This window comes from Castor canadensis, chromosome 7, assembly GCF_047511655.1.
Source record: "Castor canadensis chromosome 7, mCasCan1.hap1v2, whole genome shotgun sequence".
Classification (NCBI taxonomy): Eukaryota; Metazoa; Chordata; class Mammalia; order Rodentia; family Castoridae; genus Castor; species Castor canadensis.
Window position 1 is genome coordinate 144,544,944 of NC_133392.1, and position 24,083 is coordinate 144,569,026.

At 42.8% G+C, this 24,083-nt stretch overlaps 2 protein-coding genes across 4 annotated transcripts; both read left to right on the forward strand.

The window, feature by feature from the left end:
* Positions 1 to 5,720: 5,720 nt before the first annotated feature.
* On the forward strand, positions 5,721 to 9,498 carry Rsrp1 (arginine and serine rich protein 1). Of its 3 annotated transcripts, none has more exons than XR_012450042.1 (5): positions 5,721 to 5,916; positions 6,107 to 6,674; positions 7,197 to 7,750; positions 7,979 to 8,598; positions 9,057 to 9,125. XR_012450042.1 is itself a non-coding variant. In XM_020158759.2 (5 exons), the coding sequence occupies exons 2-5, from the start codon at positions 6,149 to 6,151 to the stop codon at positions 9,168 to 9,170; spliced, it is 873 nt and encodes a 290-aa protein (XP_020014348.1). In that variant the 5' UTR covers positions 5,722 to 5,916; positions 6,107 to 6,148; the 3' UTR covers positions 9,171 to 9,498. The 3 variants fall into 3 exon arrangements, 1 of the variants encoding a protein (XP_020014348.1); XR_012450043.1 differs by having other exon boundaries at positions 8,518 to 8,598; positions 9,057 to 9,075; XM_020158759.2 differs by having other exon boundaries at positions 5,722 to 5,916; positions 7,197 to 7,348; positions 8,518 to 8,598; positions 9,057 to 9,498.
* A 1,862-nt stretch (positions 9,499 to 11,360) lies between these two features.
* Syf2 (SYF2 pre-mRNA splicing factor) lies at positions 11,361 to 20,416 on the forward strand. Its single transcript, XM_020158760.2, has 8 exons — positions 11,361 to 11,408; positions 13,689 to 13,767; positions 14,008 to 14,112; positions 16,094 to 16,219; positions 16,926 to 17,043; positions 17,396 to 17,486; positions 18,459 to 18,557; positions 19,683 to 20,416. The coding sequence occupies exons 2-8, from the start codon at positions 13,741 to 13,743 to the stop codon at positions 19,846 to 19,848; spliced, it is 732 nt and encodes a 243-aa protein (XP_020014349.1). The 5' UTR covers positions 11,361 to 11,408; positions 13,689 to 13,740; the 3' UTR covers positions 19,849 to 20,416.
* Positions 20,417 to 24,083: the final 3,667 nt, after the last annotated feature.

Genomic DNA, 24,083 nt, shown 5'->3' on the forward strand with positions numbered 1-24,083 from the left:
AGAGGTGTGAGCCACCGGCCTCCAGCTCTATGTTTTTTTGCTCAGAACTGCTGGGTGACCTTTGAGGAAGCCATACAGAGCCTTGAAGAAGACAAACTAACCACACCTGAGTTGTTTGATGTGATGTGTAAATTGTAACAGAAACTCAGTGAAAAAACAATTCATGTTTTGGAAAGAAAACTGCTTTAGAACTCAAAAAAAGATCACCAGAAATAAGCAAGGAAGTTAAACAGGATTTTCTCAATTTCTTTAGTGGAATTATAACTTTATTGGAATCCAGTTTCATTTTACTGGTTCAGATGACCTCTGTGTCTTAAAACTATTTTTCCTGAGGGAGGTTTAACTTACAGTGATACCCATTGTGCTTCAGAAAGTTCGAAAATGGATGTTTTAGACATGGGTCACCTCCACCATGAAATTCTAGATGCACAGTTTATAGAAGTGCATGAATTTATAGATGCATGAATTTGTGGTTGACAAACAGGTGGTCGACACAAACAAGACTGTCAATAAGAAACAATAAAAAATTCTGCTGTTGCTAGTCAGCAAAATCCTAAGAGTTCCATGCTCAGACTTCTTTGTTGAGAGGATATTCCCCCTGGTGTCATCACACTAGACAGACACTAGGAGTCAGTGTAAAGTGAGCATGCTAAAAGCACAACTCTAGGTCAAGGACAATTTTACATTTGGCTGCACTCAGTTTCACCACTACATAAAAGAAAAGGATACCCTGAAGGCGGCAGGCAATTCAGAGGAGTATTATTGGAAAACAAAGCAGGAAGACTAAAAATATCTTGCCAGTGCCAGTGGCTTACACCTGTAATTCTAGCTACTCGGTAGGCAGAGATCAGGAAAATTGAGGTTCTAGGCTAGCTTGGGCAAATATTCGAGAACCCATCTCAAAAGTATCCAACACAAAAAAAGGACTGGTGGAGTGACTCAAGTGGTAGAGTGTCTGCTGAGAAATCGTGAGGTCCTGAGTTCAAACCCCAGTACCATCAAATAAAGAGCCTACCTAGCAAGTGTAAGGCCCTGAGTTCAAACTTCAGGACTTACAAAAAGCGCAGAGGCTCTGCCAGAAAGAATGTATATGTAATGTATTATATTTATTTATATGTTTGAATTTATTAAAAATTGTAATATTCTTCAGTATTTTTATGATTTTATTAACATATATTAGTTGTACAGGGGAATACATTAAAAAATATATCATAGTTGGATTTATCCCCTCCATTGTTCTCTCTCTTCTCCTCTCTCCCACCAGTGCTAATTTTATGTGACACTACATGCTACCTCATTCTCTAAAAGAACTGGTTTAAATAAAAGTATATCTGCTTCTTCTAAAAACTGTAACAAGGCATCTCGGAAGCCTGTTTGGCTTTGACCTCTGGTACCTCAGCTTTTATCTAGATTTCCTTGATTTCAACCCTGCTGGCCAGGGTGGAAACAGAAACTCCCACAGTGAGCAATTCCTCAAAAAGTCAAAGAAAGACCAGCACATGTTCCAGAATGAGAAGTAGGGAAGAAGGGATGTGGGCAAAATCCTGGGCCTCGTGGATCCTAGGCTGTGCTGCTCCACCCTAACCAGGACAGTTACAGCATGAGATGGAAAGGGAATCCCCTTTGCTTACTGACATTCATGTCCTGGGATGGCATGTGAGATCACTGCTTCGGACATCAATGTTCCACTTTGGGGAGTTATCAGCCCCAAGCCCCTCAGCTACAAAGGGAATTCCAGGTTCCTTAAAACCTTCAGATGTTCCCCAGGTTCACATAGGCATTTCATTGCTGGCCTGTCACTGGGCCCCAGAGGACTATGGAAATGTTGAGTCTGCTGGAAGCCTGGCTATGTGGAGACTTACCTCTGAGAATGGCTCAGAGATTGTGGGGGGTGGGTGGGATAGCTCCCAACCGGAGGAATCCACACTGCTGTTCTGTTCACCTGATGGCACAGCCTGAACTAGGGACTGAAACAGGAGAGCTGGCTGCCTGCCACTCTCCCAAGCTATAGGCAAACATGAAGGTCAACTTCACTTCCCTGTAGCAGCCTGAGCCCTGCAGCCTTAGCCCCTAGTTCACGTTTCTTCAGGAGTGCCACCGCAAAGGTTGTGCCAGTGCATGCTTTGGAGAGTATTTCCGTGGTGTCCTTTTCCTTCCCTCCACTCTTGTTACCTTTTTCCCTCTTTTTTGGCAGTACTGGGGTTTGAACTCAGGGCTTCACACTTGCTAGAAAGGCACTCTACCACTTAAGCCACTCAGCCTGTCCTTTTCTGTGATGGGTATTTTTGAGATAGAAACTCATGAACAATTATTTGCCCTGGCTGGCTTCGAACCACGATCTTTCTGATCTCTACTTCCTGAGTAGCTAGGATTACAGGCGTGAGCCACTGGTACCTGGCCCTATTTCCCTTTTGATACATGTCTTTAATAAGTTATACTAATAAAAAAATACACAATTTAGATGCTTGTGATGTACTTTGTGGTGGGAATCACATGGAATTTAGTTTTGCTTTTCCTGTAACTGATAAAGAGGAGACACTGAGAAAATGTCTGCTGAATTAATAATGAGCGGAGAGTCGAGCATATCAGAATTTAGAAAGCAATTCTTAGAAAATGAATACTTCTTCATTAAAGAAGCTACCTTTACTCCTAGATTCCCCCTTTCCTGAAAGAAACACATAGATGGACAGATTCAAAAGTTAATTGAGTTTTACATTCTTCCTTGTGTACTCAGCAGTATCATCAGAGAAATAAAGGCACTAATGGAAAAATCCTTGTCCTATTTGTCTTGATTTAAAAAAATGATCTAGAATGTGCTGGTTGGCTTGTATCTGAGATACTTTTTTAACAAAATGTATTATTATAAGTATCAAATGAGAAAATTACTTCTGTGCATGCAACATAAACTCTGGAATAACTATCTTCCTAATTTATTCATTCAAAAACCAAAAACCTCTCCCACGGAGGCTGAGGCAGGAGGATCGTGATTTTGAAGTGAGCCTGTGTTACAGAGTGGCTGGAAAGGGAGCGAGCATGGTGGTGCAGGTTGTAATTATAACACTTGGGAAGGAGGAGGCAGGATGATTTCAAACTCAAGGGCAGCTGGGTTATATAGAGAGACCCTGTCTCCAAACAAAACCAAAAAGCAAAGAAAAGAACACCTAAAATAAAAATAAAAAAATAAGATAAAGTGGAAAAAGAAAAGTATAATAAATTGATGTCAATGGAAGAGGTAAAACCAACATTTCAACTGTTCCTGTTTATACTTATGGAAAAAGTCTTTCATATTGGTATAAAAACTCAACCAGGTGTTATTTATGGAACTCAGCTAGCTATTGTTCACCTGTTGAACAACGTGAACATGTGATAACAAAAAAGATCCTATTCACATTTACTATCATTACATTTACAATGTCATTAAGATATTTCATAATGCACCTAGTAAGACATAGGCAAGCTATCTGAAAAGCTACCACATTTTACTGAATGTATTAGTTTCCTATGTCTAACCACAATCTTAAGTGGTTTAAAACAACCTGAATGTATTATCTTACAGTTCCATGAGTGAGAAGTCTCACTGGGATAAAGCAAAGACTCACAGGGCTGCATTCCTTTTTGAGGGCTCTAGGGGAGAAGCTCCAATACTTCTCATTATTCAGGGGTTGGCAGCTTTTAATTCTGTGAGGCTGTAGGACTGAGGTCTCTTGTGTCCTTGCTGACAACTGGGAGCCACCTTTAGCTCACTACAGGCCTCTCTGGTTCTTGCATGTAGCTTGTTTCATTTCAAAATTAATGACAGGGCATGGAATTCTTCTCATGCTTTGAGTCTCTTCTGTGATTGGATTGGGCCTACCCCTATTCTTCAGGATGGTCTCATACCCATCCTGAATTACATCTGCTGCTAAGGTGATATATTCACAGATGGGGGAATTATGGCATGAATATCTCTGGGGAGCTATTAGGGGGGCTTTTAGTCTGTCTACCACGGTGAAGCACATAAAAAACAAAGCAAACAAAACTTTAAAAAGGTGAATTGTCATTTTTAGGTGAGAAGATTCCCTAGTGGAAAGGTGCCATTTTTGCCTAAATTAGCTTAAAACCTCAGTATTAGATGTGCTAATGATACAAATGAAGTTGGACCTTTTTTTTTTTTTCAGTATTGAAGTTTGAGTTCAGGGCCTACACCTTGAGCCACTCCACCAGCCCAGCCCTTTTTTATGATGGGTTTTCTCAAGGTAGGGTCTCACAAACTATTTGCCAGGGTTGGCTTCGAACTTTGATCCTCCTGATCTCTCCCTCCTGACTAGCTAGGATTATAGGCGTGAGCCACTGGTGATGGGCTTGAAGTTGGATTTTTCTATCAGGTAAGCAGATTGATGCTCAGAGATTGTATTTCTTACACAAAGAAATGTGACAGCACTGCAGACTTTAACTCGGGTAGACTGCATATTACATATAGTCCAGAGATAAATACACGAGCATTCTGTACAAGGACAAAGTAATATTTCCCAGTTTCCAACATCTGTCCAGGAATTTTCTGGTCTTTATTTTTTTAAGATAGGGTCTTTCTCAGCCCTCTTGCCTCAGCCTCCCAAGCACTGAGATTACAAGTGTGACTCACCATACCTAACTTTTCTGGTCATTTTTAGGTACACATTTGACTGATACTGTAACTGACCAGAGGTTCCTATCATTTCTTCCTTATTCATGACCAACATTCAAGACTTCATTATAAGCATAGTTTCACTTTATTTCCCCCAATATGTCACTTTTACACGTGTCCAATGTCAAACTCATTTTTTTCTGTCCACCCACATAGCTTCATAAGAATGTTCAACAAAAGTTCCTGGTGGGTGAGCACTGTATTTTGGTTTGGGATGGCATTTAGAAAAGAACCATATCTTAAGCTGTTTTCATCCTAATATGTCTTCAGAGATGTGGATGACACTGGACAGTGTGAAAGTAAGGCAGGTCACCTTGGTGTCTTGTTTTACTATATTTCATCTTAGCCAAAAGGCTAAGAAATTATTAAGCTTGTATTTCTCAATTTCTATGTATATTTGGGGAATGTGGGCTGAAGATGAGCAAAAGATGACTTTGTATCTCCCTCCAAAATTAGGACTTTTGTAAAAACGCCCTTCTAAAGGCGTGCATACTACTAATTCTCAAGTAGTTACTTCATTCAACTCATGGTGGTCTCTACATTTTCTGTAAAACAAAACAAAAATAAAAACCTAATGAGGATTGTATATTCAGGGACCCCGTACTGTCTCTGGGAGAACCACAGTCCTCTCTGGATGTCCCTCCTATACCGACCCAGGCCGGTCTGGCCGCCGGACCTAGGACAGCCGGAGGTGGCCAGGAAGTGTCCAGCGAGGCACAGTCCGAGCACGCAGCTTCCGGGAGGGGGAGGCAGCGTCAGGTCGGCCTCAGCCCGCCCGACGGCCGCAGGCCCAAGACCTGTCCAACCTGCGACTGCACTCCCGAACCTCACAGTACCGAGCTGAGTGACGCGCCATATTGAGCCATGCCATAAATTTTCTTATGCCTGGATACATCAGAATGGAAAACAAGCAGCCCCAGGATACCCGGATATGACAGCACCGCCCCTGGCCTAGTCGTGCATGCGCATTCTGGAACTGCCAGGGCGGGGCGAGAAAGCAGGGTGGCGGTTGGATAGGAGGAAAGTCACGCCCACCCTGCCAACGTTTCTGCGCATGCGCAGAGCGTCAGCGGCGCGTACTGTCAGCGCGTCTGCGGACGCTCGGCTCAGTTCGCGCCTAGGCGTCGAAGGTGGCGATTGTGCTCTCGCAACGCAGCACTCGCGAAACTCTTCCCCTCCTGGTCCCGAGCTTCGAGAGGAAGACATCTTTCGGACCTTTCTCTCCGTCCTAAGCGAGGCGTCGGCGGCCTGCGGTGAGTTTTCCGCTACCTCGGGTGTGAACGGGGGTGGAGAGGTGGCGGGCCTGCTCGGGGCGGAAGTCGCCACTTTGGCCTGGCGCCAAGCGTGCCCCTCAGAGCCCGCCGACTGGCTCCGCCTCCGCGGGGCCCGGTCCCGCCCGCACTTCCGGGCCTGACTTGTTTTCTTCCCCTGGCTGGATTTCAGCGGAAGGTGCTTGATACCGGAAGCAGCTCGGCTGCCGCCGCCATGCCCAACTACGTGAACGACTTGTGGCCCGGCTCCCCGCAGGACAAGGACTCGCCCTCGGCGTCGCGGTCGGGCCGCTCCAGCCGACTGTCCTCGCGGTCCCGGAGCCGCTCTTCGTCCCGGAGCTCCCGGCCCGACTCCCGCGGCTCGAGCCGCTCTTCGTCCCGGAGTCGCAGCCCGCCCCGCCCCTGGCGCCGGAGCCGGTCCAGGTCGCGCTCGAGGAGGCGCCAGCAGCGGAAGTTCCGGCGCTACTCGCGCTCGTACTCGCGGAGCCGCTCGCGCTCCCGCAGCCGCCGCTACCGGGATCGGCGCCCGGGCCGGCTGCGGAGGCCTCGCCGCTCCCGCAGCAGCTCGCGCTCGCCCTTGCGGGGACGCGCGTACTGCCGGCGGCCCGAGAGCGCGCTCGCGCGGGGCCGCCGCTACTACGGCTTCGGCCGCACCGTGTACCCCGAGGAGCACGGCCGCTGGCGGGACAGGTCCCGCACCAGGTCGCGGAGCAGGACCCCCTTCCGACTCAGCGACAAAGGTGGGCAGCGGGGACCCTAGCTAGTGAGAGTTACGGCCACGGCCTTAATTGGTGGCTCAGTTGGAGGAAACCTTTTTTTCTGCGCGGCTGTTACTGTAGTCTTACAGGTGCCGCAAAATGAAAGGTTAGTGACGTAGTTGTTTGCCCGAAGCTTTGAAATTGTTGGAGTTAATTGTTACCAAAATTGGATTGCTCTGGCGTTTTGTACCAAGTCACTGTTACTCTGGACAGGATTGTGAACTAGAAATGCAGTTTGGACGTTAGAAGTACATGAATAGTGCTTAAGAAGCTAAGGAAATTGTATCATAAAATCTGCAGAAAAACTTCAGATAACAAAAGAAGAGAATGCAAAGTAATAAGGCTGTTGGTCAGAAAAATTGAAAACTGTTTTAGGAGTGCTGCTTTTTCTCAGTTAAATTTGTGGTAGAGAAGTCTGTTTGAATGGAGCCGTGAGAAAACAAGTTTCTGTGATTGAGTTCTCCGGGAACTGTTGCAGGTTAACGGATGTGTTACACTTTTTAGATCGAATGGAGCTGTTAGAAATAGCAAAAGCCAATGCAGCGAAAGCTTTGGGAACAACAAACTTTGACTTGCCAGCAAGCCTCAGAACTGTTCCTGTAGCTAAAGAAACAAGCCAAGGAACAACTGCACCAAGTAGTGGGGCAAAGTTTAAGGTAAGTCATCGAGGTTACCTGAACAAGTTCTTCAGAAAGATCGGATTTGCCCTTGTATTACCCTTCTTGGGAAGTCTAGTTAACCTAATTTGCCAAAAAACAAAAATGGCAGATCTACAATATTACACAGTCACACCCATGAAGTTGGGAGGTGATGAACTTCTCCATTTGACGCTGTACTAGTCCTTTCCTAACACCGTGAATGGAATGTATCATTGCTGGTATTTAGTGATTTCTTTGATCAGATCTGTCTTTATGGACGGTATTTTATCTGTAGCTTTCAATGTCAGCATTGTGTTCCCGCAAATCTTTTATCAACGTACAGTATAGTTTATCTGCTTTATTTCTGTCTTATAGAAATCATGAATGTGGTCTCCAGACAATGATGAAGAAAATCTATTGGTAATTGATACATGGGCCAAAGCATCAGAGGTTTAACTTAAGTTTACATTCACACACTAAAAGATTAGCTTTTTTGCTGGTAGTTCCATGTGCATGCTAGAATTTGGGACAGGTTCTATTTGCATAAGGCACTAAAGACAGTTTTTAAATTAAGCAAAGGCACATTTGGTAATGGTGGGGCATCTGTGGTATAGATGTCCTTTTTATAATATATGCAATATATTCCAGATGTTTTGAGAGATTACAGAAGAGGAATCGTACTTCACTTGCAGATAAGTTTATTATAATTATCCAGAAGTATGCAGGATGTGCATTGGCAAATTGCACTGTGCTTAAGTTAATGTGAAATCTAAAGCTTATAAAATTGATAGCTTTACAGATGTAAGGTCGAAATTGATAGAGTTAACACAGATAACCTGTCTAAATATAAATGAATGTAACATTGGGACCCAAATACAAGTTTGCTTAGTAGACAAATAAGGGCTTAGTTATTTTTCAGTTAGGTACCCCAGCTGACAAATGCCATAGTTTCTTGAAACTAGGTATTTTCGTGTGACTTTATTTTCAAAAGTCTATACTATTAAGTTATTCTAAGTGGAAAACTCAACATTGGATGTTTAGACTGTTAAACTATATGGTGTTAGATCCAAGATCCAACCTGATTTGTGTTCTACAGTTAAATTTATATCCAGTTGAGATTCTTTTTATGCAGTATTTAGAAATCCAACAGTCCTTTTTTTTTTAAAAAATACTCTTTCTCTGTCTAGCTGTTGGAAAAGCAAACAGAAGATGGAACTAAAAACCCCAGTGAAAAATCACAACAAAGAAACATAACTTTCAGCGTTAATGTAAGTATATTCAAAAATGGTGTTTAGGATGTTACTTGCATTTTGTAAGCTTTTAAAAATTTTTTATAGTTTGAGGCCTGCTTAGTCTGTTTATAAATAGAATCAGTCTCTTTATGCCATTTTTGCAAGCAGCCATTATAGTGGGCTCCTGCCACATCTTATTTATAACGTAAGTTTGGACCATTTTGTTCTTTTAAATATTACCCATTTTTATTGTAGCAATATTTTTAAATAAAAGAAATGCCAGAATACCCTTTAATCAGAACCCTTTAGAATAAGGACTGAAAAGCAAAACCGCCTGTCTATACCCTCTGTATGCCTGATTTCTTCTGAAACCCCAGGAGTTTCTTGGCCTTAAGTCTTAGGGTCCTTAGATGAAATTTAGTGTATTTTGTGAAAAGCAAATAATCAGTACGTAAAGTTTGTGTGGGAATCTGACTTAATTTATTGTCTTACAGAATTCTGTAGCAAAACCAATACAGAAAACAGCTAAAGCTACTGAAGAGACATCTTCAGGATTGCCAAAAATAGATAAGAAAAAAAGTCCTTATGGACTATGGATACCTGTCTAAAAGAAGAAAACTTCTTCTGAGATTGCTTAAAACTGCACTTTATTGCAAGTTCCTATTTGTAGCATTATCTCATCCCCTCGAGTCATTTAGCAGTAATTGTTGGAATGAAAAAACAATACAAATACATATACATAATAGTAAAATGTTAACATTTTAGGTTTTTCTTGAAGCTACAAGACCACAAGTGGACCAGAGATTACATACAGGTGGGAGTTTGTATATATACTTGTAAATATTGTATGATATTGGTTATATAAAAGTGAAATTTTTAAGACATAGTGACTGAACTGTATTTTTTGTATATTTGTTAATAAAGTTTTTACTTGTCTTATGTGTGTACAATGTGTAATTAATGGAGAAGGGTGAAGGAAGTGTCTTATATTTAAAAACCTTGTTCATCCTAAATCCAAAACCTTGTTCATCCTAAATCCAAGTTCATGGACTGTCAGTATAGGACTCAGGCCTGAATTCATGTGGATAATTTTTGTTTGTGTGTATGATGAGACCTGCCCAGGCTGGTCTCAAACTTTTTTGGGGAGGTTTGGGGGGGATGGTTGTTACTGGGTTTCGAATTCGCTCATGGCCTTCACCTTGAGCCACTCCAGCCCTTTTTTGTGATGAGTTTTTTCAAGATAGGGTCTTGAGAACTGTTTCCTGGAGTTCTTCCTGATCTCTGCCTCCTGAGCAGAGATCTTTTAAAGTGCATGACACTTTAAAGTTTGAGCGGTTGGTCATAATTTGTGCTATATACTGTGAGCTTCAGAGCAGGAAACTTAAGCCAGAAGTGAGGTGGAATGCCTTGTTAAGTTGTAAAACTCTGAGGTACTAGTTTCTTTTAAGAGATTCTAAATGTTAAGCCTGATCATTTTGAAATTCCTTGATGCTGCTGTAGCTGTGAGGGACTTTTATTAAGCACGTAATTTTAAAAGTGAACACTACTATGAGTTAATCTAGACAGTTGGTCTAAATCAGCTGGTGATGCTCTTGTAGTTTTTAATCTGTTGTTACATATTAAAACATTTGGCTCCTTCGACAATACTGTCTTGGGGTTATTGTGTATTTTGTCTGGGTTTTATTTTTTAGTATAGGTAATGTTTTTCTTGTTTCCTCTTTCTCCTGTCTTGAACACCATCTTAAACTCAGAAAATAATGGAATAGATTCCCAAGAGGCTGAGATAAGCTAGAGGTAATAAGGGCAGAATATTAGAAGCAAAATAAATCAGGAGAGGACAGACGGAGCAGTTACAATGAATGGGTGTGTAGGCTGTACATAAAAGAAGTACTCAGTTATTTAGAAGTTGACTTTGAGGGCTGGTGGAGTGGGTCAAGTGGTAGAGAGTGCCTACTTAGCTAGTGAGAGGTCCTGAGTTCAATGCCCCATGCTATCAAAGTAAAAAAAAACAAAAAAAAGTTGACTTGCTTTTAACATAAACTGGATTTAATGCCCACACTTTTAATCGAAGTACTCAGGAGGACTGTGAATTTAAAGCTAGTCTGGGCTACATAGTGAACCTGTCTTCGGGTATGTGTGTGGGGAACAGTTGATCCTGAAAAGGAAATTCACATTTGACACTGAAGGTGGATTTCCCACACCAAGCAGTTTTCCTTATTCTCTGCCTGTACCGAGTGTCCTGTGATTCAATTAAGATAGTGTGGCAGGAAGGCAGGGAGGGGGAAGGGCGATTGAGTGCCACAGTGAAACAAAAACGAGAATGTTACCTAGAGACCAGAGAAGGATCACCTCACGCCAGAGATTAAAGCAGCTAATGAAATAGCTTGATTATGTATGGAACAAGCTGTTATCTCCCCACCCCCCACCCCCCAATTTCTTTAACCTGCTCTAAGTGGTATGTAAGAAGAGCTGCCTTTGTTCTCCATGCTTAGCCTTTGGACTTAATAAACTTGCTTCCTGAAAGCTTTGGTACTCTCAGTCTCTGAGCCCTCCAACAATATGACTGAAGATAGGGATCAAGTTAAGGGTTCAGTCCTACAAGACTGTCCACCTTATTCAGGTGCCAATGGTAGGTAATGGGGTTCCCATGTTTCCTGCACTTAATTTCAGCTTGTCTACATGTTGGAGGTTCCCATGACCCCTTTTGTCCCTTTTTGGTTTTACAGGTTGCCTATGAAGGTTCAAAGAAAAGGGGAAAATAATTACTGGCTTACAAAGGATATATATGAACGGCCAGATGAAGGGGTCCAACTGGGGTGAAATCCAGAAGGGAGCTTCTGTCTCAGGTTTGTATCCCTGCCACAGGGATGCATACTCCCCAAAGTGAACCCTGTGGTTTTAGGAATTTTATGGCCATTCCATTACAGAGGCATGATTAAATCATTGCCCATGACTGACTGGAGTCACCATCTATTCATCCTTTTCCAAGGGTGGGGGGAGATGAGGCTGAAAGTTTTGACCCTCTAATCATTTGGTTTCTCTGGCAGCTGGGTCTTATCCTCCAAGTTGCTCATTAGCATAGGCTCAGGTATGGGTTTGAGGGCTGGAGGTGGTTCAAGTGGTAGAGCACCTACCTGCCTAGCAGGTACAAAATCTTGAGTTCAAACCCCAGCAATGCTCCATCCTCCCCAAAAATACGGTTTCAATAGGGATTTATTGTGAATAATATTCTTTATGCTTATCACTCAACGATTTTAGGAGCTTTTCCAGGAATTAGGGATAAAGACAAGATACATATCACAGACCTCAAGTAATATGTAAAAGTTGTGTTGTCCGTGGCAATTGTGGTGGCTCAACCCTGTAATATTAGTTACTTGGGAGGTGGAGATTGGGAGGATTCCAGTTTGAGGCCAGACTGTGCAAAAAGTGAGACCCACATCTCAACCAATGGCTGGGGTAGTGGTACACACCTGTTATATCCAGCTATACGGTGAAGCACAAATAGGGCTGCTGTTCAGGCCAACATAAAAGGGCTGGCAGAGAGGCTCAATGGTAGAATGGCTGCCTAGCAACCATGAGGTCCTGACTTCAACCCTCAACACTACCCCCCCCCAAAAAAACCCGGTTTCATAAGTTAAAGCACACACTTTAAACACAAATAGAAAACAGACTTTTCAAAGACCTAAGTGAATAATATAAAAGTGTGAAGATACAATGAACACCTCTACAAATTACAAAAGGAAAGAAGACATAGAGTCTTGGTTTATTTGTACAATCTGGCAGTCAAAGCAGTTCCTGGAGGAGGTGAGACAGCTGCTCTTTTCATGCTTTTCAGCTGTATTCTTCCCATAGACACCTGCCTTTCTGTTGAACTTTTTCTATTAATGTAGTCACTAGCTGTACCACATAGGGCCATTTCCTGCTGTATTTGTCATGTTTTTCAATTCTGTAATGGACACAAAAACCACAGAATTAAGTTTTCTTTTTTGGTCATCACAGTTAAGATTGAAAGCTATCTTTAGAATTCTACAAAGATGTTCATAGATCTCTCCCGACTTTACCAGCTAACAGTACTGTCAGATGATCTGGTTTGGGACGATTCACATTGAAATATGAGGGTAGGGTTGGGGATGTACTTCAGTGGCTAATGGCCTTGTGCTCAAACCACAACACCAAGGAAAAAATCAAGACAGTGGGAAAATCATTGTCTCTGAGTATCTGTGAGCCCGGCAAACAGAGCCTCTGGACATGTTTAACTCTCCTTTTCCCTTCTGTTTCTTCCTGTTTCACCCTGGGCACAGTCAGTTACACTAGAGGGCTAAGGTCCCATCCTCAGGACATACTTCAGAATTGTCTTTAGTATAGGGGAGTTTTATGGGTTCTGAAGTAATCTACCACCAAACAGAGTATCACCTTAGTTCTTATCCCTTCTGCATTCATTTTTTTTTTTGTGGTACTCAGGTTTGAAATCGGGGTCTACACCTTGAGCCACTCCATCAGCCCTTTTTTGTGATGGATTTTTTTCCAGATAGGGTTTCCTCCTGAACTATTTGCCCAGGGCTGGCCTTCAAACCGATCCTCCTGATCTCTGCCTCCTAATCGAAATCCTAGATAGGATTACAGGTGCCAGCCACCAGCGCCCAACATGTAAGGGACTAAATGTCAATAGTACTAAAGATCTACATGAGAACAAGGAAGTCTGGGAAGTCCTGTCTCCCAGCCGGTGACATAGAAGTTAAGTACTGAATGAAAGTACTTGCTACTAGTGCAAGGCCCTGAGTTCAAACCCCAGTACCACCAAAAACAAAAACATCACAACCATAGCCATAAAGTAACCTAATTACTCTTGTTGGGCTTCCAAGAAGTTCTATTTAATTAATTCATGCTAATAAAAATTTAAAAAACAAAGACAAAAGCAATGAAAACACTTGATTTTAGGAACAGCATGCAGATTAGGTAAATTTCCAACCTCACTTCTGCAGCCTTCTGCGGCTGCGCAGGCTTTTGTCCAATGAGGGAACACCTCATCTCAAAAAAGGGGCAGGGATTGGTCCTATGTTCCTGAGGCCGTCCGGAAGGGGCGGGGCTTGAAGTAGTTTATTTGTACTTGGCCCGGCTGTCCACAGGCCGGCGGAAGTGTTCCGCGTTGTTGCCGGAAGTAGGAAGAAGAAAGCTGTAATGGCGGCTGCAGTTGAAGTCGAGAGGGTAAGTGTTCTCGGCCCTACCCAGGGGATGTTGGTGAGAGTTCCAGGAGAGACGGAAAGAGAAAAGGAGGCAAAGTCAGGGCGAGAAGCCAGGAAGGCGCACACTTCATGGGTTTGGGTCGGCGGTGGGATTGGGTCCGGCCTGTCGGAATCTTCCTGAAACTCCCGCCGCTCGAGAGTCTGCCTGGGCCAACTCTCGGGAGACGCGAACCCTGCCTGAAGCCGGTTCTCTTTGTTGCAGGTGCCAGAGGATGGCGCGGAGGAGCTCCGCACGGCGACCGAGGAGCTGGCTGATCAGAAGCGCGAACAGAGACTGCGCAAATTCCGGGAGCTGCACCTGAAGCGGGTGAGTTGCCCTGGAGGTCCGCGCAGACCTGTCACCTGGCCAGGCCAGTGCGTGTGGTAGAGGGACGAGGTCGGGGACCCTGCGCACCTGACCGCACAGCTGGGTCAGCTCCGGATGGAGGATCTATCCCCGTGGTTCTCAACCCCGGAGCGCATTGAGATCACTTTGAGAACTTCCAAAGATACACCTGCTCGCTTTATCCCTCCCCCCCAGTCTGATTTAATTTATTTGGGCTAGATTTGGGAGTCTATTACTAACAGCCCTCCTGCTTTATGATCCCCACATTGGGAGAAGCTTGTGTAGTGTCAGTAAAAGAGGTTCTTCATTTAAAAAATAATGAGCAGACCTCTAAAAGTCTACAGTGTGGTGGTCTAAGCAGTTGGTGAGGAATCAGATGTTTAAGTTTATGGTGTCTGCTCCGAAGTGGAGGAATAACCTTATAACCAGAAATTCCATGTGATAAATGCAATGCTAGAGGTAGGAACACAGTGCCCTAAAAGTGCAGAGAAGAGATCAGTGCAGTATGAGAAACTCTAGGGAGTGCCTCATACAAGAGGTGAGTGACATCTAAGCTGTTGTTTGAAAGGTAAGTATATTATCAGACGAATAAGGCAGAGGGAACAAATGCAGAGGAAAAGAATTTGTATAAGGGATGAGTCCAGTAAGCAGCTGGCTGCAGTTGGAACTGAGAAAGAAAAAAGTAACCCTGACTCTTTTAGCTTGGAATAGCCTATCTCACAGCAAGAGCGAAGTCCCACAAAACCCAGACATCACTCAACTATTGGAGTGAGATGAAACCAAGAAGAGTCCTCAAAACAACTAATCACACACCCCTCTTCCTGTTAATACCCACTGCCGCTATTACCAATTGTTATAGTCTCAATCTATGACGTCTCCCTCATAAATATTTAAACTACTTAATCATAGAATGCCTTGCTTTCTGACAATGCCGCATACAGAGCCTTGGATCTTATCCCTACTCTTCTGATACAAACTCAAATTTTGTAACTAGCCCCTTTGAACACCCTGCCACTGGAATGTTCTGCATGGGTTGCCTTCTCCTTTAATGCAACAAACCCAGCTTTGTTTGACTGCAAACTGGAGGGCATTGCCAGAGCCCAGAGTATCTGAGGAGGGGTAGTTTAAAAGAGTATCTCCCTCTCTGTTCCTTTCTTTTTGAGGTACTGGGCTTCACTCCCAGGGCTTCACACTGGGCAACATCTTTAGTCCCAGAAGCATCTCTCTATCAAGAAAAAGTTAGTCTAATAAACAAATGTGCTTAAATATTTCCGTGGGAGATTATGTAAAGAACACATGCCTGGAATGTAGGAAACATGGCTTCCTGGACTAACGTCCCCCAGCCTGTGACCCAAGAAACGTCTTGCTTACATGTTCCTTATGATGCAGTACTCATTTCGTGCTTTTATGCTTATCTGAAAACAAACTATTTAGCAGTACTTCAAGTAGAGAGTTCCTTTCACGTGTCACAGGGTAAATTATTTACATACTTACGAGACTAGGAAAGGGTTCAAGATGCTAAGATAGCTATTAAAACCCTCCAACCCCAAGTTGAGGCTTTCTCTTTGAATTTGTTAGCGTTAAAAGTAAAACATCTTCCAATGCCACTATGTCTGGCTTGACTTTTTAAAATCTTTTTTTTTTAAAAACTCTTTTCTTGCCATACTGGAGTTTGAACTCAGGGCCTCACACTTGCTAGGCAGGTGCTCTACTGCCTGAGCCACTTCACCAGCTCTGTTTCTGTTGAGTATTTTCAAGATAGGCTCTCGAGAACTAATTGCCCAGGGCTGGCTTTGAACCCCCGTCTTCCTGATCACTGTCTCATGGATAGCTAGGATTACAGGTGTGAACCACTGGCACCTGGCCAGGAATTCTGAGGATCCTTCTGCCTCTGCCTCCTGAATGCTGAGATTACAAGTGTTTGTCACTGGGTCTGACAACTTTTTTTGTTTAATGGTTTTAGAATGAAGCTCGTAAATTAAATCACCAGGAAGTTGTGGAAGAAGATAAAAGACTTAAGTTGCCTGCAAACTGGGAAGCCAAAAAAGCTCGTTTGGAATGGGAACTACAGGAAGAAGAAAAGAAAAAGGTTGGGAACTACTCCACTGTCTTCAAAAGTGATTTCCTCCACCCTGTTCTTATATTGAGACTGAAGAACATGATAGTTGAGTAGGCTTTGGAGCCAAACTGGAAATTGAAATCTGCTGCTACACTGTGGGCTGTTTAACCTGTGTGCCTGTTTTCTTATCTTTTTAACCTATAAGACAGGATTAAAGTAGTAATTATTTGAGTGAATTATGAATTCAAGGAGTTAATGCATGCAAAACATTTAAAACAAGGTCATCTGGTACAACACTCAGTTTCATGTGCTCCCTTCTAACATACCTTAGTAGGTCCTCAAATTTCCTTCATACATTGTTTTTCAAAAAATGTTAATATTATAGCCGAATGCCAGTGGCTCACGCCTGTAATCCTAGCTACTCAGGAGGCAGAGATCAGGAGGATGAAGGTTCGAAGCCAGCTCGGACAAATAGATCCTACCTCAAAAAAACCCATTACAAAAAGGGCTGGTGGAGTAGCTCAAGGTGGAGGCCCTGAGTTCAAATCACTGTACCACAAAAAAAAAAAAATTGGGCTGGAGGAGTGGTAGAGCACCTGCCTAGCAAGTGTGAGGCCCTGAGTTCAAACCCTAGTACTACCAAAAAAAAAAAAAGTATCTTTATTGGCTCTTTCTTGATTTAAAATAGGTCAGTCATTCTTATAACTGTAGGTACCAGCTTTGTTCTTCTGTTTAGGAATGTGCAGCCAGAGGGGAAGACTACGAGAAGGTGAAGCTGTTGGGGATCAGTGCAGAAGATGCAGAAAGATGGGAGAGGAAGAAAAAGAGGAAAAACCCTGACCTGGGGTTTTCAGGTAGAACTGCCCTTCCCTTTACTGAACCTGATTGTATAGACTAGTAGATAAGTGTTGCCTTCAGAGTTTCTGGTTTAATGAAAGACTGTGTCCCTTGTGTTTCCTTCACAGTACATTCTCTTAAGAGGTCAAGAAAAATGCAAATATGTCTCAGAGGGCAGAAGCTAAGAAGGCTGCCCTTTAGTCAGCTGGCTTCTTTTATTTTTTTTTGAAAAAATTGGTTCATCTTTTTTTCAGCACATTTAAGAGTGAGACTGTGCTTAGGTTGGGATCATGTGCGTGTATTCCTCAGTAATTTTGATTTTCTCTGGATAGTAATGGCCAAACATATATCATCCCATTTTATTTTTAGATTATGCTGCTGCCCAGTTACGCCAGTATCATCGGTTGACAAAGCAGATCAAACCTGACATGGAAACATACGAGCGGCTGAGAGAAAAACAGTAAGTGTGTAGGCTTAAGTCCGTCCTGAGGTGATGGCGGTATATTCCTGCGTGTATCTCTACCTGTATGTACACAGGTAAGTACAGACTCATGTTAATGGTGAGGTGTAGGTTATCAACAGCTGTCTAAGAATGGTCTCTGTTTGGGTAAATCTGTTGCTCACTTTATAGCAGAAGCTAACCATCTGGTTTTCTTTATAGGTGGGCATTTTAAGACTGGGTGTTTATTCTAGTTAGATGTTATGTTAGGAGGTAGAATGCTTTAGTGCTGCTGTGGGGGAGTTTTTTCTCTAAAGAACCAGACAGTAAATATTCGGGGCTTTGTGGGCCACATGTTCTCAGTTGGAATTGCTTACCCGTGCTGCTGTATTATAAAAGCAGGCACAGAGGACACAAAATGAGCAGCTATGCCTGTGTCCCTATAAAATGAGTGTTGAAGATAGGTAGGATGAGGGCTGTAGTCTGCAGAGCCCTGTTCAGTGGGAATAGAAATAACTTGAACTTAGAAATTCTAATCTCAACCTGTGTGACCTCCTAAGTCCTTTTTTCTGACCATTGACTCATTCATCTGAAGAATGAAGGTGGAGTGGGTGGATTTCTTAGTTTTTAAGTTCTTTCTAGTTCTACATTGGGTTTTCTTTGTTTTTTTTTTTTTTTGACCTAGGATTTGAACTCAGGGCCTCACACTTGCTAGGCTGGTGCTCTACCACTTGAGCCCACTCCACCAGCCCTTTTTGTGTGTGTGTGTTGAATATTTTTGAGATAGGGTCTCACTTTTTGCCTGGGCTGGCCTTGAACCTTGATCCTCCTGATCTCTGCCTCCTTAGTAACTAGGATTACAAGTGTGAGCTCCCACCTTTTAAATATATATGTATATATTTCTATTTGGTTGCTCATCATGAATGGTAGTATAGTTTGAAATTTGAAATGGAGCACTTGTGTCACTGAAAGTCCATTTTACTGTCTTTTCAGTGGAGAAGAGTTTTTTCCAACATCGAATAGTCTTCTTCATGGGACTCATGTGCCTTCCACAGAGGAAATTGATAGAATGGTCATTGATCTGGAAAAACAGTAAGTACTTAATAGAGCAGCTTGCAATGTTAAATGCTTAAGGAGAGAATGGACTGAGAGTGTGCATCTAAGTCTAAAGTGCTTTGGTTGAGTTGGACAGACAGAAATGTTATTTGCTGGGTTTTGACCCAGTATCTATGGTGTTGTTGGAGATAGAAGCAAGGTATGGGTTGAGTCCATGATTTGGAATGGAGATGCAAAATAATGATACAATTGCACTGTTACTGTGTTAGTCAGCTTCTGTCTCTGTGACAAAGTACCAGAGATGAACAACTTACGGGGAAAGGTTTATTTTGGCTTATGGTTTCAGAGATTTTAGTCCATGGTTGCTGGGCCTGTTGTGGTGGCACAGTCATCATGGTGGGAGCACATGGTAGTGGAGGCCTATTCATTTCATGTGGAAAAACAGAAGAGGGAGGGGTGAGGGTCCCAATATTCCTTTGAAGGGCACACCCAAGTGACCTAACTACCTCCTGTTGGGCCCCACTTCTTAAAGGTTCTACCTCCTCCCAGTAGTGCCATAGGCTGGGGACCAAGGTTTCAACATATGGGGCCTTTTGGGAATATTCCAGATCCAAACTATAGTAGTTTTAATTGAAGGAGAAAGGTTTAAAGAAAATTCTTTAAGGGCCTTTAACAACCACCCCACTATTTGAAGAAGCAAGAATGTTCTAGTAAATGTACTTCAATTATATTTGTTTCTTAGCACTGTTAGAGATGAATACGAGGTAGAGAAGAATTTGCATTTTAGGAGTTAACACATGTAGAGTGGTGTCTGACATATACTTTGCACTGTATTTGCTATGGTTGCTATTATTAGTATAGCACTTATTGTAATAATTATCTTCTAAGTCATACTTCATTTGTCTTCTTCCTAACAGTGTGTCATTGCTCTTTTAGAAGCATTGTGAAGTGTGTGTTTACTGAATTTCATGATTCATGCCTGATGTTCTGCTGCTTATTAATAGTTTCAGCTCAGATTTGATGAAAAGTAACCTTGCTTTTTTCCCCCCCAAAGTGTGCTATTCTGAATGAACTGATTCTGTTCTGAACTATTTGGACATGTTTTATTAAGATCAAAAAAGAAGGCAATTTTAAACTTTATAAATTACTTCCTTCCCCCAGAATTGAAAAACGAGACAAATATAGCCGAAGACGTCCTTACAATGATGATGCAGATATTGACTACATTAATGAAAGGAACGCTAAGTTCAACAAGAAAGCGGAAAGATTCTATGGGAAGTACACAGCGGAAATTAAGCAGAATTTGGAAAGAGGAACAGCTGTGTAATTCCTTCAGGAACCGTAGGTAGAAGAAGCGTGAGAATGGAGAGAGTTCTGCTAGCAAATTGAATTTCTCTTAAATTGTACCAGTAAAGCAGAACTTAGTCATGCCTTCCCAGCCAGCATTTCTAAATAAACGTCTTTCCTTGAACATACAACGTCCATGTATATTTCCACATTTTCATGCTTGGATTTAATATGTATTTCTTGTAGTGAAGTTGTTTTGTAAAAATCTACTTTGTATAAATCCTAATTATATTATTTTTCTATGTATTTTAAATGTGCATAACTTTAGTCTTTGAAGCATTTTGGACTTAAGATTGCTGGCATGTACACAAATGCAGTCACTGCTGCTTGAATCTTGTTAGGAATTTGACAGACTCCACAGCTGGGCTGTGCAACCATTGGGGATTGAGGACTTGGAACTGAGGACAGTGAAGATGGCAGTGGCTCCTGGAACTGTGTCTGCCAGGGCTACGTGTGACCACATTCAGGGAGTCACAGAACTTCCTCTATGAATATTGACCATGTATCCATTTTCTTTGTAAAGAGAAATAAAATGCTTTGGAATAGAATTCCTGCTAATTTGTAACTTAAAACAAGTATTTGTATATATACCTTTGTTTATACATACACAAGCCTGCATGTTTCTATCTAAAACATGAACTTTTTTGTTTTGAATATTTCAAACATATTCAAAAACAGGACAAGGGGTATAGCTCAGTGGTAGAGTGCTTCTCCAGCACTGGGGAAAAAAAAAATTAAGTGGCTAGACTGGGCACTCACCCCTATAATCCTAGCTACTCAGGAGGCAGAAATCAGGAGGATCAAGGTTCAAGGCCAACCTGGGGCAAAATAGTTGGTGAGAACCTACCTCAAAAAACCCAACACAAAACAGGGCTCTTAATCCCAAGTAGAAGGGCTGGGGGAAGTAGAGGAGGATTGCAGTTCAAGAGTAGAAAAGGATAGGAGCAGGGCTCAAGTGGTAGAGCCCCTGCAGCAAGCTTGAGGCCCTGAGTTCACATTCCAGTACTGAAAGGAAAACAGCCGAGAAAATCCCAAATACCCAATACCCTTGTTGAACATCTTGTTCAGTTTTGCTTCATCTTTATTTCTCTCCATTTTCCATAATGCCCATGTTATTTGATGTGACTAAGTAGTTGAGTATCTCTGAAGGAGAAAGACTTAAAAACTATTATCACAGCAATAGCTCTATTTTTTATAAGAGATGGGGGTTATTTGTTGATTAAAGTGCTAAATAGGATATTCCATGTTAAATCTGAAGCAGTAAATTTCATGAATACTTCACTCAGTTTTGGTGTTTGAAGATAACATTTACTATCTTTTTCAAATTAAGGTAGCATTTTTTTTCCTCTTTATTTCTGTTTGCACTTGTTTCAGCAAGTCTGAGAAAGCATATAAAGGGCCTCAATGTCTTGGTGCAGAGTGGGGTGGTCCTGATCTGCCCATGGGCCTGATACAATTGGGCACCTATGAGAGGAAACAAGGCCTACTGGGGAGACTTGTGGGAGGATGTAGCAGATAGAGGGCTGTTCTTTCTGTCCAGGTGGATGTGACTGAGGGGCAGAGACAATGTTAGTGACCACCTTGGATGCTCACCTCACTGCTACTGAGCCTCCAATAGCCATTGCTATTCAAAGGGAGACGGGGGTGGTGGCCCTCTTGTCCCTGAGGCCTGGCTGAATTACACTTCTTTCCTGCTCCTAACCACCAGGACAGGCAGGGCTGCCTCTTCACAGGTCCTTTTCCTCCAAGACTGATGTCTTGAGGGTAGGAGGTAGGGAGACCATCCTCATTAGTTCCTTCTTTCCTTCCTTCCTCCATCCCTCCTTCTCTTATTTTTTTGGTGGGACTGGGGATTGAACTCAGGGCTTTGCACTTGCAAAGCAGCCACTCTACCGATTGAGCCACACCCTCAGTCCATTTTGCTCTGGTTATTTTGGAGACTTGTGAACTATTTGCCCAGGCTGGCCTTGAACCTCTGTCCTCCTGATCTCAGCCTCCCAAGTAGCTGGGATTACAGGTGTGAGCCACAGGCACATGGCTAGTTCATTTCCTTCAAATACCTCCTCAAAGAAGTTGGGGGTTTAATTATCACCCCATGATGTTCCCCCTACTGGTTCCCTGCTTAGGCTTCCTTATGAAGACTTAAAAGGCATTTTTTTCTAGTTGTAACACTAACCCACAGTTATCATAGAAAATTGCTTCCTGCAATTTGGTAGGGGTGAGGGGTGGGAAGTATAGGATCTTGCTGGTTTATGAAATTTTTAAGAATGGAAATCACAGGTCTACATTCAATATAATCTTTTTTTTTTTACTTTTTTTTTCTTTTATTTATGCATACAATATTTGGGTTATTTCTCCCCCTTCCCCCCACCCTCTTCAATATAATCTTGAGTGGACATACTTAAGACCTGGCATCCACCTAGAGGGACTCTTCCTGGCCTCTCCCAATCAAACCACCCCCAAAGGTCACCTTGGATTAGTTCGCCAGGTTTCGAGCTTTCTATAAATAGAAACATATTGGTGTTTATTCTTTAGAGTCTGGCTTTGTTCATTCACCATTGGGTCTGGGAGATTTGTCCAGCTGTGTGTAGGACTAGTTACTGCTTTTACATTGTGTACCTTCCTCTATAAAGGGGGGCTAGTGGGGGGAGGATAGAATTTGAGAGAGATCCTTGATGGAGTTTTAGAGTTGAGGTTTCAGGCTTTTCAGGAGAATGATAATTGCTGTGGAAGGTGAACCTTTCAAGGGTTTGTCTCACCCTTTTGTGTGGCTGGTGAGGATCAGAAACTTGTCTCTTTAATTGGCAACTCTTCAGATTGATGGGAGCTGTGTTCTTTACCTGTCTTCTAGAAGTTCCAACCTGATTTAGATGATGAGGTTCTGGACTTTGAGCTGTAATGGGATGAGCCTGGGAGGTTTTAGAAGATGGGGTGAGTGTATTTTGCAGGTGGAAGGGCTGTAAATATTTGGGGCCAGTGAATGGGAAATAGCAGGTTTCAGTTTCCAAAGATGGCTATACCAATATCTGTTCTATTTCTCTCTCTCTCTCTCCCCCGCCCTCTCCCATCCTCCCTGTCCCCACCTCATGCTGGGGATGGAACCCAGGGTCTTGCCCATGCTAAGCCAGCACTCTACCACTGAGCTGCATTCCTAGCCCATTTTCTCTTCTTACAGTGTGGTGTCGATGAGCCTTCAGCGAGAGGTGGTGCATTAATTTGCTAGGAACACTGTAAGGAAGTACCACAACCTGGGTGCATGAGACAGTGAAGTAGATCACCTCATAGTTCTGGAGGTTGGAGTCAAAACCAAGGTGTTGGCAAAGTTTGTTCTGTGTGAGGGAGCTCTGGTAAGGGAGACTCTGTTCCATGCTTCTCCCAAGAGGTGAGTGGTTTTTCTGGAAATGTGTAGCATTTCTTGGCATACGGAAATACCATCAGGCCTCTGCCTTCGTGTTTTCATGGCAATGTCCTGGTACACACATCTGTCCGCAGATTTTCCCTTTGGAGCAGCACAGCACTGACGTGGGATCAGGGCTCATGAATGTCTCATTTTAACTTGACTGTCTCTTTCAAGATCCTTTCTCCAGAAAAGATCACACCCTCCAGTCTGAGAGTTAGGAATTAAACTTAGGAATTTTGGGGGTACATAATTCAATCCAAAATAGGATTGGATCTGCGCTTCCCTTGACCTTAAGTGGGCCTTTTCAACCATGATGAAGTGATGCTGAACTAGTTTCAAGGCTAGGTCACAAGAGACAATGTGACTTCTACCTCACTCTCTCTTGAGAGACTTGATTTGAAATCCAGCCACCATGTTCCAAAGAAGCCCAGGCTACACAAACAGGCCACATGGAGGTCTCAGTCGACAGCTAGCATCAACACCAGATAGTTGGGAATGAAGCCTTCAATTAATTTAAAAGGCTTTAATTAAAGCCTTCAATTAATATGAAGTCCTACAAGGGAGGCACCACATGCTGTGTGACAAGAGTCAAGTCTGTCCCTGGCTCTCATCCAAATTCCTTACCCACAGAAAGCTTGAGAGGTAGTAAGTTATGGCTGTTGTTTGACGTCACCAAGTTTTGGGATGGTTTGTAACATGGAGGTAGGTAACTAGTACACACTACCTCTCTCATAGGGTTTGTGTCATTCAGCTGTGACAAAGCACCCATGAAAAACAACTGACAAGGAGGAAAGAATAATTTTGACTCATAGTTT

Bases quoted from the DNA above. Each gene is read 5' to 3' on its own strand.
- Rsrp1 (XM_020158759.2), top strand. From the start codon at position 6,149: ATGCCCAACTACGTGAACGACTTGTGGCCCGGCTCCCCGCAGGACAAG. The intron at 6,675-7,196 runs GTGGGCAGCGGG...TACACTTTTTAG, and splicing joins CTTCCGACTCAGCGACAAAG to ATCGAATGGAGCTGTTAGAA. The intron at 7,349-8,517 runs GTAAGTCATCGA...TTCTCTGTCTAG, and splicing joins GTAGTGGGGCAAAGTTTAAG to CTGTTGGAAAAGCAAACAGA.
- Syf2 (XM_020158760.2), top strand. From the start codon at position 13,741: ATGGCGGCTGCAGTTGAAGTCGAGAGG. The intron at 16,220-16,925 runs GTTGGGAACTAC...TCTTCTGTTTAG, and splicing joins AGGAAGAAGAAAAGAAAAAG to GAATGTGCAGCCAGAGGGGA. The intron at 17,044-17,395 runs GTAGAACTGCCC...TTTTATTTTTAG, and splicing joins CCCTGACCTGGGGTTTTCAG to ATTATGCTGCTGCCCAGTTA.